The following is a 16,212-nucleotide window of genomic DNA, read 5'->3' as shown; positions in this document are numbered from 1 at the left end:
GCATCATTGCAGGTTCCAGCTGGCTGCGATGCAGGTTCAGCTGGCTGCGATGCAGGTTCAGCTGGCTGTGATGCAGGTTCAGCTGGCTGCGATGCAGGTTCCAGCTCGCGGCGATGCAGGTTCCAGCTCGCGGCGATGCAGGTTCAGCTGGCTGCGATGCAGGTTCCAGCTGGCTGCGATGCAGGTTCCAGCTCGCAGCGATGCAGGTTCAGCTGGCTGTGATGCAGGTTCAGCTGGCTGCGATGCAGGTTCAGCTGGCTGCAATGCAGGTTCAGCTTGCATCATTGCAGGTTCCAGCTGGCTGTGATGCAGGTTCAGCTGGCTGCGATGCAGGTTCCAGCTGGCTGCGATGCAGGTTCAGCTGGCTGCGATGCAGGTTCCAGCTCGCGGCGATGCAGGTTCCAGCTCGCAGCGATGCAGGTTCAGCTGGCTGCGATGCAGGTTCCAGCTCGCTGCGCCCACCACAGCCCTGGGGGGGTCCGCGTCCCCCCCTCCGGCCGCCCTCCCGCTGCCGGCACGGTCCCGGCCGGGTCCCTCTCGCGCCCCGCCTCCGGCCCCGCCCCCCGCGGAGGGAGACGCCATTGCGGGTTGTTTGTGCGGGCGGCGGCGGAGGGAGGCGGCGGCGCTGAGGCAGGGACTCTTTTGCTCGCGGTGATCATGTCCACTCCGGCGCGGCGCAGGCTGATGCGCGACTTCAAGAGGTGAGCGGGGACCCCCCCAGGCTGACTCGTGTCGGCCCCCCCCGAGCAGCCACCCCAGCCGAGGCACGGCGCCGGCCTGGCAGCAGGGAAGAGAGCCGCCCGGCTGCGGGCCTGGCTCGGCCGATCGCCGGGTCGGGGGTCGGGCTCCCACCGCCGGCTTGTCCCGGGGGGAGGAGGGGTCTCGGGCAGCGGCGCGGCGAGAAGCCGCGGGGGGCCTGCGCGGGGGCGGTGTGTCCCGGGCCGTCCCTCCGGCCCCGCTCCTTTGTGCTGGGTGCCGGGGCTGGCACCGAGCCCCCTTCCCCGGGGCCTCCCCGCTGAGGGGCCGGGGCGCGCCGCGAGCCCGCGGCGGGGCCCCTTCTCCCCATTCCCGGGAGAGCGGGGACGGGACGCGGGGACCCCTCCGGGGAGGCCGCTGCGGGGGCGAGCGGGGGGGTCCCAGCGGGCAGCGCCGGCTTTGTTTGCACCGCTCGGCCGGGCGCCGACGGCTGGGGGCGTCTGAGGATAAAAGTTGCAGTGGTGCCTTCAAAACACGAGCGGCCGTGGGGCAGCCTCCGGCAGCGGCACCCTGCCGGGCGTGGGAGGTGCGCCGGGGTCGGGGCTAGGCGTGGGTGGCTCAGGGGTGCCCTTGTCCTGGAAGGTGCAGGCTGGCCCAGGCTGTTAGTGCCGTGCTTCCCCTCCCTTGCCTCGCACGGGATTGTGAACACCGAAGGTGTTTGGCTCAGATTCTGGACAGACCGGGCAGAATTTAGATGCCTTTGAGGCTCGATGGGCCTCGATCTCTCCGCAACTAAGTGCAATTCGGAATAGGCATCTGAAAACGAAGCTCGGGGAACTGGGAGAGCTTCCTTTGCCTGCACGTAACAAAATCCAGAACGCCCTTCAGTGTTTGTAAGCACGAGCAGCTCTGTATGAAGTTTTCAGTCCTGAGCAGCCTTTCGTGTAATGCGTGCGGACTGCTGCAGCAGCAGCTATGACCTGCACTCTTTTAAATGCTAATGCCTTCACCACGGGCTCTAGACTAATTTATTTCCAGTCTGACATATAAACACACTTGGTGTGGAGAGGGGTGGGGGGTTCCTCGGTGGGCTGTGCAGGGTGATTGCTCTGGGCCGTACTCACTCATACGTTGGTGGTGAGTCAGCTTTGATAGTGTCTCTTTTTTTAGCATAGCTATGTTACACCAGGGCCTGAAAACACATCAGTCAACAGCTGATGTGCGCTGTGGTTGCTGTCCGAGGCTGCCTGTAAAAGTACAGTGGGAAGCAGGAGAATCTCCTGGGGCTGGAGAGTTGAGATGTGGAGCCAACCTCTGCTGCTGGAGCTGGCTGTTGGTGTTTGCAGAGTGGGTGTTGCTTGATTCTTGCTCGAATCAAAACAGGATATTCAGGCTTTTTATTGTGGTGCTTACACAGATGACATGACCCAGTGACTTTTTTCGGGGTGAGGAGCTAGGTGAGTTTTTTAGGGTTGCCATCAGATGTGGGGGTTTATTGATTTTATAACCTCATGGTACTGATACCTTACCCTGAAAGAGCAAACTGTGGGCTGTGAGCTCTGATTCACTTCATTGAACTCCTTTGGCAGGCTGTGATTGTCGAGAGCAGCAAAGAGAGAACAGATTTTGTATCTCCTCTGATTTGACTAAGCCAACAGAAAACATACCAGACCTTCCCTAGCTGTTAAATATTGCCAGGCCCTGTTGGGATCAGTCCCACCTCCCATCCCTGCCTCTCAGTGGCAGGCCCCTGTGGCAGCAGGGTGCACAGGAGCTTTCAACTGGCCTGAAACCCAAAGCCGCTCTCAGATGCCTTTGTCAGGCCGAATGCTGTGGCATTCCCGGGGGGAGAAGCCTGGTCCCTGCTCTCCCTGACCAAAATAGAAGGCGGTTCATGCTGTTGGTACCAAGCTGTCTGAACTCTGTGTGCTGGGAGAGCAAGGATGTAAACACCCAAGTTCTGAGGGGATCTGAGGCTGCAAACAGAGCAGATTCTGCTTCTGGGCTGTCTTTGTAGGGCAACACACTGCTCAGCATTCATCTGCATGTACACACTGAGATTTAGGCAGAATTTGGCCCTTGATCTGCAGGGCTTTTGGTGGCAGCTTCTTATGTGTACTGTGATGTGGTGAAACCTGGTGTTAACACCAAGGACTTGCTTTTGAACCAAGGGCACTCACTTCATTCTTGCATAACTCCAAAGGCTGCATAGGTAGGGTGGGTAGGAGCTGTCCTTGAAGGGGGCTGAGCAGGCAAACAGCTGGTCAGGGTCTCAAGTTTTCTTGGGCAGAAATGGGGACGGGCAGGAGGAGAGTATCTGGACCCTGTTTTTTGGCTGCAATAAGTATTTTGTCTGTTCCCAGTTGCCCAGAGAGGTTGTGGAGGCTCCAGCTCTGGAAGTGTTTGAAGTCAGGTTGGATGAGGCCTTGAGCAGCCTGGTCCAGTGGGTGATCTTTAAGGTCCTTCAAAGGCAAGCCACTCTCTGGCTCTAAGTTTGTGGCCTTCAGTAGTGTGCTTCTCTCCAGCCCCCGAGATCAAAGAACTAAAAATAGTTGTAAGAGCTTGCAGGATTACTGTAGAGATGAGCACATTTGCTGAGGTGGAGCAGCAGGCAGGCTCTCCCCTCGCTCCCTTCTGCAGTGCTCACATGGGCTCAGGCCAGATGCAGCCACACTGCTCAGGCAGCTCTGGGAGCGCGGGGAGAGCTCCGCTGGCAGTCCCAGCGCTCAGCTCCAGCCAGGCTGCTCTGCTGGTGTCACCAGCTGCTTTTCAGCTCCTGTTTCTGGCTGCAGTTTCCTCCCTCCTGTGTTGTGACAGCCAGCAGCAATTGCTCTTCCATATCTCGCATGTAAACCCCAGCTGCACGCAGCGCTTTGCGTGTCCCATGGAGTCAGTGCTTTGCTCCCTGCAGGCTTCACCTGCCCTCTTGGGCTGTTGTAGGCTGCTGGTGTAAGATGTGAGAAAGCCTTGATGTGTGTCACCCTGTGGCTCTGTCTTCTGCAGTACTGGTGATCTGCAGGGAATGCTGTGTTCTGAGAGACACAAGCTCTGGATACTGCTGTTAAGTTGTCGTTGCAGGTGGAAGAGTTTCATTGATCTAATTCTTGTCATTCTGTGTTTGTAACTCCTAGGTTGCAAGAGGACCCTCCTGTGGGTGTCAGTGGTGCACCATCTGAGAACAATATCATGCAGTGGAATGCAGTTATATTTGGGTAAGAGTTTTAGACAGCTATAAAAATCTGTATCAAAGGGCTAAATATAACAAACCCTGGGGGTTGTTTTTACAATTATTCTCCCATTTCATGTAGATAAAAATCAGCAAAAATGACCTAGCCTGCTGTTGTGGTAAAAATCTGTTTGCCAGAGGCGACACAGAATGAATAGGAAAGAAGAGTTCAAACTGCAGGTGGCTTCACAAATAGGTTAGACTGTTAGGGGATAGTCTGTGAGGAAGCAAGTGTCCTGCCAGAGCACAGGAGAGCCACATGTCCTTGGCCATTAAATCCAGATGTTCCAGCAGGGATTGGATTGATTGCCAGTGGAATAGGGCACAGGTTCTGTCAAGGAAGATGTTACATGTCCTGCAGAGCAGGAGCTGGCTTAGGCTCCTTCCATAAAACAGAAGTGTGCTCGCTGGTAATGTGCTCATTAAATCCAGTCACAGTGGCACATGGGCTGTTTGGAATGGTCATGGCATCACAGAATGGGATGAGTCGGAAAGGACCTTAAAGATACCCAGTTCCAACACCCCTGCCATGGGCAGAGGCATCTCCTACTACACCATGCTGCTCAAGGCTGCATACAGCCTGGCTTTGAACGTGTCCAGGGTCGAGGCCTCCACAGCTTCCCTGGGCAACCTCTTCCAGTGCCTCATCACCCTCGGAGGGAAGATTTTCTTCCTAATGTCTAATCCAAATCCAGTTTCTTGCAGTCTGAAGCCATCACCCCTTGTCCTGTCACTCCATGCCTTTGCAAAACGTCCCCCTCCAGCTCTCCTGTAGCCCCTTTCAAATACTGTAAGGCTGCTCTAAGGTCTCCCAGGAGCCTTCTCTTCTGTGGGCTGAAGAGCCTATCAGTGCTGATCAAGTAGATACCTCAGCTAGCAGATGGAGTGGCTTAGATATGACAGAGCTCTCAGAGGTTGCTTCTGGCTGCTTCTCTAAATTCTTGCCTCAACTTACGTCTTGGGGAAAACAGAAATGCATTGTGCTTGTCTAGAAGTAGATGAGTCCTTTTTAACTGAGTTTATTTTTCAAACCTTTCAGGCCAGAAGGGACACCTTTTGAAGATGGTAAGCTGCTAACTTTTGTGTCTTCTGTCACCCTTCTCAACATTGCTAGTGTGACACAGCATCCCAGCATGGTGGGAGTTGGAAGGGACCTCTGGAGCTCACCCAGTCCAACCTCCCTGCTTCAGCAGGGCACCCACAGCAGCTTGCTCAGGATCGCAGTGTCCAGGGGGGTTTGGAATCTCTCCAGAGAAGGAGACTCCACAGCCCCTCTGGGCAGCCTGCTCCAGGGCTCCAGCACCCTCACACCAAACAAGTTTCTCCTCCTGTTCAGGTGGAACCTCCTGGGCTCCAGTTTGTGCCCTTTGCCTGTCCCTGGGCATCACTGAGCAGTCTGGCCCCATCCTCTTGCCGCTGAGCCTTTATCTCTTGCTGAGCATTGCTCAGATCCCTTCTGGGGCTGCTCTTCCATATGCTTAGGTGGAACCTGTTGGGTTTCCGTTGTGCCTGCTGCTGCTGCCTTATTGTCCTGCACTAACAATGCAGCATTGTTGGCCAGCACAGCTTTGTTGTGTTTGCATTGTTCTGCTTCCAAACCCCAAAGAGATGTTATCTGTCTGAACTGGGGAGCAGATGCAGCAGGCAAGCACAGGAGTCAGGTTCTGTGAGCACTTCTTGTCCTGGTGGTGCAGGGGCAGCTGAGGCGGCTCTGCGGCCGCGCCTCTCTCCAGCCTTGTTCATACACCAGAGCTCGAGTGGGGGAGGTGGGGCTGACCCTGCCAGATGTGCTCTCACCTCTGCAGAGCTGAGCCAAACACAGCAATGTGCTTCTCTCCTCTCCTCTCACCTCTGCAGCATGCTTGATTCATCCTGTTCTCCTAATGAAGAGCAGGTGAAGGGTCTGGAGTTGCTCTGAGTACAGAGCTCCTGGGGAGGGAGGGAATACCCGGCTTGTACATGAAGAGGGAAGCTGGGGTGTGAGGAACCTCCCCGAGGCAATCACAGCGTTCCTGCTGCCCCTGGCAGCGGAGGGGTTGGAGGAATGGCAGTGAATGATTCCCTGATCCATAAGCAGAGGTTCTCAGTGAATCAGTGGAGTTGCAAAGGTTGAGGTTGCTGCTGCTGAAATTCCAGGGTTTCCTTGCTAGCACCATGGTGCCTCCTCGATGAAATGCCTCGGGGTCACCAGAGTCCATGGCACCAGCATGGTGGGTCACAGCAAAGAGGGCCATGTGTGCAGGGAGGCTCCAAGCCTCTACCCAGCTGCTGCTGGGTTGGTTATGATCAGTGAGTGGTACTTTTGAAGTACATGGAAAGAAACCAGGCTTGGTGTAGCAGATGAGATGGTGAAAAGAAATGCTGGTGGTGGAGCACAGAGGTGAACTTGTCCATGTTCCTGTGCTGTTAGTCACCTAACTGTATTTACTTTTGTTTCAACAGGTACCTTTAAACTAGTCATAGAGTTCTCAGAAGAATATCCAAATAAGCCTCCAACTGTTAGGTTTCTATCAAAAATGTTCCATCCAAATGGTGAGTAAGCAAGTTTTATTTAGCCATTAAATGTTATGCTGTGGTCATGTAGTCTGCCAAGCCCAGAATGCTTCACAGCTCTCCATCTCTCACCATCTCCACCTCCTAAGTGGATGTCTGGGGCAGCCAGTGCTTGATGAAAAATGCAGAGTTACGATGCTGTTAAGAGGCAGCTCTGTCTCTCCCTGATCGATACAGAGCTGCAGCAGCAGAGCCTGTTAGCACTGTCAGCAGCAGCTGCACTTAGCTTGGCTTAAAGAGGCAATTTTGGCTGCAGATTCCTGCCCCCTTCCATTTCACAGCAGTCATGGATGTGCAGCCACATCCTGGAGCCAAACATCATTTAGCTCTGTCAGGTGAGATTTCAGCCTAGTCCATGCCCTCACTTCAGTCACTGTGCCAACCAGTGCTAGCACAGGGGAGAAGGTGTGAGTGCACAGGTGTAGGGGAGGAGGAGGCTGACCCACACTCAGTGATGAGGTCCAGTGCTGTGGTGTCTACTCCAGAACTTGGTAGCTGTTACCCAGCTCTTCTTGCATGCAGGAAACACAAACCAGGACTTTTGCTCTTCCAAGCCCCTCTGTGGCTAAGACAAGGAATAGATGGAGTTTGGGGGTTGAATCATAGAATCATTGTGGTTGAGAGAGACCCTTAAGATCATCAAGTCCAGCACTGCCAGGCCACCACTAAGCCATGTACCTCAGCAGCACACCTCCAGGGCTCACCACAGCCCTGGGCAGCCTGGGCCAGGGCTTGACAGCTTTCAGGGAAGAGAGCAGAAGCCTGTTCCAGTATGCCTTGTAGCTTGAGCCCTCTCTGAAGAGAGGCTGACCTTGGCTTCAGCTGTGTGACTTTAAGCAGTGCCATGTAACCCTGTGCCTCTGGCAGAGCTCTGTCCTTTGTTGGGTTTCGTTGGCATGAGCAAGCCAGAAGACAAGAGTGGGAGTTTGAGTGCAAGTCTCTGTTTCAGGCAGGCTCTAGGAAGGCTGCTAATAGGTATCCAGACAGCAGTGGGATTCCTGGCACACTTTCCAGTACGTTCTGTTGCCTGCCTTGGTGTGTCTGCTGAGTGCAGAGTATGTGAAAACAGAGCAGAGACTTCCTCTGTTCAGCACCTGATGGCTGCAAGATCCTCTGGCCAGGTGGATTCCACTGCTGGTTGGTGTCTTGCTGCTTCTACGCTGTGGTTATGGAGCAGTCCCACCAAAGGAGCAGTGCCTGAGCTGACAGCAGAATCTTCAGGCCTTCTTTCTTTCCCCCTGAAGTGTTCTGTTGCCTCCAGTCACACCTCCCTTGAAATGCAAGGTGTCAGACCACTGAGGACGAGGAGGTGTGCCTGCTGCCCTCCTGCCTAATGCACCGGTGCCAGCCCAGGCTGAGCTGGAGCAGTGGCTGCCTGGAGCAGCACATAAGGAGCCAAGTGTAAGCCAGTGCAGCAGTTCTGAGTGCTGTCTGTGTTGTCCTTGCAGTCTATGCAGATGGCAGTATATGCTTAGACATCCTGCAGAACCGCTGGAGCCCCACATACGACGTCTCCTCTATTTTAACTTCAATCCAGGTAACTCTGCATCTATTTGAGCAATTAATTAGGTGGTGTTAGTCTGCTTCAGAAGACACAGCCCTGGGATGGGGAGAGCAGGTACCTGTAGGGTGACTTCAGTAGAATCATGGAAACAGAGAGTCCCTTGGGTTGGAAAAGACCTTTTAAATCATAGAATCCTGGAATGGCTCAGGTTGGAAGGGACCTCAGAGCTCATCTGCTCCAACCCCCCTGCCATGGGCAGAGACACCTCTCAACTCGACTTGGCTGCTCAAGGCCTCATCCAGCTTGGCCTTGGACACCTCCAGGGAGGAGGCATCCACAGCCTCCCTGGGCAGCCTGTGCCAGAGTCTCACCACCCTCACAGTGAAGAACTTCTTCCTCAGCTCCACTCTAACCCTGCTCTGCCTCAGCTTCAAACAATTCCCCCTTGGCCTGTCTCCAGACACCCTCAAGAAAAGTCCCTCTGCAGCCTTCCTGTAGGATTTCTTCAGGTACTGGCAGGCAGCTCCAGGGTCCCCCTGGAGCCTTCTTCTCTCCAGGCTGCACAGCCCCAGCTCCCTCGGCGGATTGTTCTCTAGCACTACCAGGCCTGCTGCTAAACCATGTCCCTCAGCACCACCTCTCTCTGATCTTTTTAACACTTCCAGGCATGGTGAAACATTTGTGAGCAAAGGGCAGCTGTTGAGATCAAATAAAAGCTGAGGTGCTAACCTATGGGATTACTACAGGTTGGACTCGATGATCTTTGAGGTCTCTTCCAACCTTTGTGATACTGTGATACTAATTCTGAGCTACAAAACTGCCAGTAGTTACTGGTTTGGATTCCTTTTAATGTGCTTTTAGTGCAGATCAGGTACAGAACTGTGCCTGGTGTTTGAGACAGGAGCCTTTACTGTGCAGCTGTGCCCTGTGAAGTCCTCGAGGAGACAGTGCTGCTGAAACCTGCTTCCCCTGGAACAAGGGAGAATGTCCCGGCACAGCAGGCAGAGCCCCTACTCTTTCCTGGCTCCTCCATGAGTGTTTTTGTTTTTCCACAGTGAAGTTTTGCAGGAGGCCTCCTAAGGCCCCCTCTGTCCCGAATGACGACAGTAATTAGCAAATCATCAAGCAGCATCAGGTGTCTGCTGGCTTGGTGAGCCCAGCGCCGCTGGTGCGGTGCATAGCCCGAGGCTCAGCGGTGCGCTGTGGTGCCTCAGCGGGCGCTGAGCTGTTCGGGTGTTGTCACACGGGGCTCCTCTGAGCACTGCCTGCTTCCTGGAGGGTGCGGGCGGGGAGCTGCAGGCTGCTGTGTTTAACCTGGGTCTGCCTCACGTTTTGTGTTCTCCTTTTACAGTCACTGCTCGATGAACCTAACCCCAACAGCCCAGCAAACAGCCAGGCAGCACAGCTCTACCAGGAGAACAAACGGGAGTATGAGAAGAGAGTGTCGGCCATAGTGGAGCAGAGCTGGAACGACTCCTAACAGCCGCTGTGCTCCTCGCCCTTGTCTCCAACCTCACCCCCTAGGGAGGCTGCCAGGGAGTTCAAGTGCCACAGGCCTAAGAATCTGCAGAAACAGAACAGCCTTTGCAAACCAAATCCAGCCCAGCCTAGGAAGCTGCAGAGCTCATGTATCTTGGTTAACATCCTTTTGATTGCATGGTAGGAACTAAGTTATTGCTCCATGGGTTTGTAATATATCCTGTCCGTATTTGTGTTTCCCGGTGTCTGATGTTGCTGTGGAGTTCTCCTGAGGGGACAGACACATTTTGTAAATCTGTACTTTTTTCAGATATTGAATGCCTTATTTTTGAATTCTTTAGATTTTTAAATTGGAGAAAGAGCACTTAAAGTTTTTATATATAAATATTTCATGTACAACTGTTAAATACATAACCTTAGTGCCAGACACCCTGCTCTCCCTCTCTCTCTTGTCCAAGCCTGGGCTCATTCCCAGTCTGTTTTTCCTCTGGGTACATGGTAGCATGCACTTTACAAACAGCAGAGTTAATCCAAGATGTCAGGGTCTTTGCTGGGCATCTCTGCTTCTCCACCAGAGCTCCACTGGGGCCTGTGTCCTCAGTTATATGAGGAAGGGGTACTGGTAGCTGCCAGCTCACAAAGGGGGAAGTGATGGAAGTGTTCTGCTTTAAGCCCTGCTTCAGACCAGCAGCAGTGGCCAGGGGGTCTGGCTGAGGGCCGGGCATGGTGATCATGTGTTGTAGTGACTTCTATTCTTCAGGGAGATTGTGCTTTACCAAGCTGTAAAATGCTGCCCTCTGAACCTGTCCTGTATTCACCTGCTGATGCTGTAAGAGAGCTCTGAGGATCTTCTGATCATTAAAGAGGTGTCCCACTAGTTTGCCTTGGAGGTAAGGGAGGGCATTGAGCACTGGGAGAAGGAACCACGCAGAGCGAATGGAGTGACTCCGACACTTGGCTGTGGACCACAGGGTCAGGTCTGGTGTCTGTAGCACAGAGGTTCCACGTCCTCATAACCTGCCAGGTTTAAAGAACTTTGGGGCTGTAAATGTCAATGTGGTCATTTCTTGCTGTGTTCTGCAAACCAGGCTTGATGGCTACAGGAAAGATCAAGCCCTTTTTTTCCTTCCAGCAGTACAACTGTAATCCCTTTGTCATCATTCCTCCCAGGGCTACCCCCAGATCCCACCTCCAAATACAGCTCAGTGTTGCCTGAACAGCAGTGGAAGTTATTTGGGTGTGCCATAGTTATTACTAGACCTTGATCTCGGCAGGAAGAGCCATTCACACCTCACAGCTGCTCATGTTTGTGGGAGCAGCACCATCAGAACGTTAATCAAACCATTCTGGGGTAGCAGCTTGTGGAGCAGAATAGCTCTGCCTTACATAACCTTAGTGCACAAAGGCTCTGGGACGCTGGTGCTAAGCAACACTGAACTGCACTCTCTACCAGTTTGCTTCCCTCCAGCCTGTGAGTTGTGTGTTCAGAAGGATCCAAATGGGGTTTTTGCTGATGACAGAATTGCAGTCCCACTGGGAAAGAGCTTTATCATAGCTGCAGCAGCATCAGTGCAAAGGCTTTAGGTACCAAATATAATGTGGGAAACTCCTGTGGATGAGAGCATCTGAACTTGGCCCAGGACTGGTCCTGCCTGGCTGGCAGCTACCCAGGGGTGGTCCTAGCAGGAGTTAAGCTCCCTGATAAAAGAATCACAGAATCATTTTGGTTGAAAGACAACTTTCAGATCATCAAGTCCAGCTGTTAGCCAGCACTGCCAGGTAACCACCAAACCATGGCCCTCAGCACCACATCTCCACAGCTTTGAAAACCCTCCAGGGATGAGGACTTCACCACTGCCCTGGGCAACCTGGGCCAGGGCTTCACAACCCTTTTGGGGAGCGAAACTGTTCCTGACACACACCCTGATGCTCCCCTGGCACAACTTCTGGCCATTTCCTCCCGTTCTGTAACTTTTCACTAGGGAGAGGAAACCAGCCCCCACCTGGCTCCATCCTTCCAGGGATGTAGAGGGTGAGAAGATCTCCCCTGAGTTTCCAGGGTGAACGGCCCCAGTTCTCCCGCTGCTGCTCACGACCTGTGCTCCCGACTTGGCACCTTAGCACATCCCTTAACGCCCTTGCGGCTTTCGGACCGCAGCATGGAGCAGTCCTTAGCGGCAGACACCCTGCGGCACCCGCAGGGCTCCCCGGGGCTGCGTCTTTCCCCCGGGGCAGCCGCAGCCGCGCTCCCGGCCGCTTCCCCTGGGCTGTCGGGGGACCCTCGGAGCCAGACACCGGAACGCAAGGTGCGCCCGGCCACTCTGCCCCGCGACTCCCGCCCGGGAGGAGCCGGGGCCGGGCCGAGCAGACGCGTCGGGGGCCTGAGCCGCGTCCCGGGGTCCCGGCGTCTGCCTTGGCCGCGGCTCCGAGCGGGACGACTCCCGCACACCGGGGCCAGGCTGCGGCGCTGCCCGGCGGGGCGGGCCTGGCGGTCGGGGCCGAGCCGGGAGCGGTGGACGGAGCCGGAGCTGTCCAGGCGAGCTGCAGAGGAAGCGTCGGCTGCGGGAAGTCCGCGGGGAGCTGCGTGTGACGAGCTGCGATAACCGAGTACAGCGGAGCTGCCCTCGGCTGGCCTCCGAGGAGCCGCCTGCAAAGGCTTCGCTTCGGAACGGGTCGGAGGCGGCAGGGGCTGAGCTGCACCACGGCCGCGGCTGGTTTGGTCCCCGGGGATGGTAGCCGAAGGGTCGCCCAGCTGGCCTTCAGGAGAAGGTGAGGGTGCCCTGGACGCAATGCCAGGGGGCATCCCGGGAGCTTGCCGGTGACAAAAAGAGTGAAGCGTGTCACTGGCAGCGCAAAAGCAGATGCTGGCGGTTCCCTCTTCGTGCTGCACAGGAGTCTGGTGAGAGGGAAGGACAGAAAAGTTCAAGTGGAACAAGTTGGGAGGGCACAGGACAGAATGAGCTGCGGTGCAGCTGATTTCTTAAGCCTTACTGGGGTGCTTCACGTGGTAATTAATTAGGGAATGTAATACACAAGCATGCCAGGATGGTGGGATTAATTAAGGGAGTACTGATGGATACCCAGATTTTGGGTTTCTAGCTCCTCACGGGGCTTTGGCTCATTGATATTAAACAGTTTGTAATCACTTCTGTGGGAGTCTGTATAAAGATCTAAGACAGTTCTGGAGAAGTTTTTGAAGCGTTCATGGCGGTGCCTTTGTGCTGTGGTGCACATCCTGCCCTGCACTGCACAGGAGGAGGCAGGTGGCAGGGCTGCAGCGGTGAGCTGCTGCTGGGGCTCGCCCGGGCTGAGCGCCGAGCACAACACCTTTGCCTTCGGGTTTATCTTACCAACTATTCATCAGGAGCATCAAACACTGCGCTGCTGCTGCTGCTGCCGTCAGATCTTGGTTCCCTGAAGGTGCCTCACCCCAATACAGTCCCAAGCCAAAACCGTGGGACTCAGATCTTCACAAATGTGATTAACTGCACTGGTGGAGTCCTCCCGCTGGGACTCCTCACCGCGGCGCAGATAAACGTGAGTAATTGCAGCGCCGAGGCCCCGGGCTGCCAGGAGCAGATCACAGCTGGAGGTGATGTGTCTGCCGCTGCTTTCCGGGAGGGCTTGTGTTGCGAGTCAATTAATTCATGTGTCAAACAAACCAACCTTTAAGTATTTAGAGCTGAGGAGGCCCCCAGTAAAAAATGTACAGGAGAAAAGGAGGATTCCCTGTGCACTACAGCAGCATTCAGCTGTTCCAGAGGAAAAGGCAGGTTAATGTAGACAGTTGAATGCTTGCTGTTGTGAGGACAGCTGTTAGGGGATCTAAAAATGTAAGAGGAGAGGGAGAGGCTCCTCAAGTGGCCAGGCCTCCCCACCTAGTGTTTGAGCTTGGTTCCTGGTTGTGGTAGTCCCAGGCAAATGCTGTGCCCTGTTGGTTGTGAGCTGTTGTCTAGGAGAGGAGAGATGCAATCAGCAGGCAATCTGCTGCGCTGTGTGAGCTGGCAGGGTGGTGCCCACCCCTCCTTGTGGGGCTGCAGGAGAGAGCAGAGCCTGGCTGGGCTGTGAGTGCACATTGAGTGACCAGAGACCCAGGGAAGTGGGCAAGCTCCAGCACACCACTGAACCTGTTGTGTCCCTGGATAAAGCAACTTTCTGGCCTTCATGTCCAAGAGAAAAGCTCCCCCCGAGCACAGAGTGCCTGTGCCCCTGCAGCATGGGGATGTTCCCCTGGAGAGGAGGAACTGACAGTTCAAATTTCCTCAGGAATCAACTCAGGCTGTCAAAAGTAGAAAACTAGGAAGTGCCTCCTGCTGCTGCCTGCTGAGCACACTGGCTGAGGTCAGTTTTGTAGAACCACAGAATGGGTTGGGTGGGAAGGGACCTTTGAAGCTCATCCAGTCCAGCCCCCTGCACTCAGCAGGGACAGCTGCACCTACAGCAGGTAGCTCAGAGCCCCAAACAACCTGGCCTGCAATGGTGCCAGGGATGGGGCAGCTCCCACCAGTCTGGGCACCCTGGGCCAGGGTCTCACCACCCTCAGTGTAAAAAATTCCTTCTCTCCAGTCTAAATTTCCCTCTTTCAGTTCAAACCATCCCCCCCTTCCTGTCACAACAAGAACTGCTAAAAACTCCATCCTCAGCTTTCTGCTCAGTCCCTTGAAGCACTGCAAAGCCACCAGAAGGTCTCCCTGGAGCCCTCTCTCCAGGCTGACCAAGCCCAGCTCTCTCAGCCTGGCCTCACAGCAGAGGGCTTCCAGCACTGCCATCATGCTCTGGCCTCCTCTGGCCCTGCTCCAACAGGTCCCTGTCTGTGCTGAGCACTCCAGAGCTGCCCCAGTGCTGCAGGGAGTCCTCAGCAAAGCAGAGGGGCAGAATTCCATTCAATCCTGACTGCTGTGCCCAACCCATTGTGAGCTGAGTGCTCCTGGCAGCTGCCAGTTTGGCACACACAGCATAGGCTGAGCCGGGCAGCTGCAGCCTGGAATGGCAGCAACTCCACACCCTAAGCACCTATTCATCAGGGACCTGGCTGCTCCAAGCAAGGTCATCCCAGGCATCCCAGCCTGATGCTGGTTTGTGTCCTGGGTAAAGCTTTGCTCACAGATCCCTCTACTTCTCGGAGCTCAGCTGAACTGCTCACCACTCAGTTTAGGAAGGAGGTTGACTTGCTGGAATGTGTCCAGAGAAGGGCAACGAAGTTGGTGAGGGGCTTGGAACACAGCCCTGTGAGGAGAGGCTGAGGGAGCTGGGGTTGCTTAGCCTGGAGAGGAGGAGGCTCAGGGGTGACCTTATTGCTCTCTACAACTCCCTGAAGGGAGGTTGTAGACAGACGGATGTTGGTCTCTTCTCCCAGGCAGCCAGCACCAGAACAAGAGGACACAGTCTCAGGCTGCACCAGGGGAGGTTTAGGCTGGATGTTAGGAAGAAGTTCTACACAGAAAGTGTGATTGCCCATTGGAATGGGCTGCCCGGGGAGGTGGTGGAGTCGCCATCATTGGAGGTGTTCAGGAGGAGACTTGATGGGGTGCTTGGTGCCATGGGTTAGTTGAGTAGGTGGTGTTGGATGATAGGTTGGACACAATCTTGAAGGTCTCTTCCAACCTGGTCTATTCTATTCTATTCTATTCTATTCTATTCTATTCTATTCTATTTCATGTGGAACTGCCTTTGGGTGTGAAGAGAGGATTCAGGGGTTCAGGGGTTTGTCCAGACGTCTGCCACGCCAGTCAGTGTCCAGTGAATGCAAATACTGCTTCATGCTGTCACTGCTGTGAGGGGAACAGAAGGATTGAGCTAAAAATGTGGTCCAGGCTGAGGCAGCTTCTCCCTCATGGCTGAGCCAAAGCAGGAAGAAGGCAGGAATGCCAAGTCCTCTGAGTGACTTATGGACCACACAGCTCTGCCTGGCATCTGTTTGCACACTGCTGGCCTCATGATGTGCTGGTGAGAGGTTTCCTTGCACTGTTGGTCCAAACACAGGTTAAGTCCAAAGCCCTTAGAAAGGCTGCTGTGGGCAGAGTCACTGTGTGAGCTGTGGGACTGTTCTGCTTTGTGCTCCTTCCCCAAATGCCAGGAACTGGTTTGTAGAAATGTTTGGAAGTGAACTCTTGATTCCTGTGAGCACTGCTTCATTGACTTCATTTGCTCTGGAGCCTCCAGTTCTTTATTCTCAGGGGGCTTTAAAAGGACACTCAGAAGTTCCAGCCAAAGCTGTTAGAATTTGGTGCTTCCAGTTAGGTGAGACAGATCTGATGCTGTTCCCATGGAGACCTAAAGGAATTTTCCCCTGGAATGAAGTGGTAGCAAAGCCTACCCTTTATGAAGCAGACTGGAGCACTCAAGTGGTGGTTCCCAGTTCTTTCCTGCTTTTCTGTGTCGAGAAGTGAGTCAGGAGCAGTCACAGCTCTTTGTGTTGTCATTCACCCGTTTCTAGCTTGTTGTGTTTGTAGGCTAGGGGGTGGGGTGCAGTTTATAACCCAGGGGGCAAAGGCAGAGCTCTCCTTGCTTCAGCTGATGCTGTTATCTTGCCCTGGAAATCAGGGTGTGAGGAGAGTGCTTCAGCCACCTCCATCCATGGCTTGGGAGAGGGCAGTGGTGGAACAGGAGGCGCTGTGAGCAGGTAGTGCTGGTGCCTCCCTGTTGTGGGTGATTTCCCAGCTGCTCTTGAGGGCACTCTTTGGTGTCAGTTCTTTAAACCACTAATTGTTAGCACTGAAATTCCAATTACTTGCTAATAGAATAGAATAGAATA

General features: G+C 54.5%; 1 protein-coding gene across 1 annotated transcript; it reads left to right on the top strand.

Annotated features, from left to right (window-relative positions):
- Positions 1 to 603: 603 nt before the first annotated feature.
- Positions 604 to 9,918, top strand: UBE2B (ubiquitin conjugating enzyme E2 B). Its single transcript, XM_054168408.1, has 6 exons — positions 604 to 701; positions 3,828 to 3,908; positions 4,962 to 4,987; positions 6,365 to 6,454; positions 7,924 to 8,012; positions 9,331 to 9,918. Exons 1-6 carry the CDS (start codon positions 658 to 660, stop codon positions 9,457 to 9,459), a joined length of 459 nt encoding a protein of 152 aa, XP_054024383.1. The 5' UTR covers positions 604 to 657; the 3' UTR covers positions 9,460 to 9,918.
- Positions 9,919 to 16,212: the final 6,294 nt, after the last annotated feature.

This window comes from Dryobates pubescens, chromosome 16 (genome assembly GCF_014839835.1).
Source record: "Dryobates pubescens isolate bDryPub1 chromosome 16, bDryPub1.pri, whole genome shotgun sequence".
NCBI classification, from domain to species: domain Eukaryota; kingdom Metazoa; phylum Chordata; class Aves; order Piciformes; family Picidae; genus Dryobates; species Dryobates pubescens.
The sequence above is the reverse complement of the archived record's forward strand: the minus strand, read 5'-3'. Positions and strand labels throughout refer to the sequence as shown.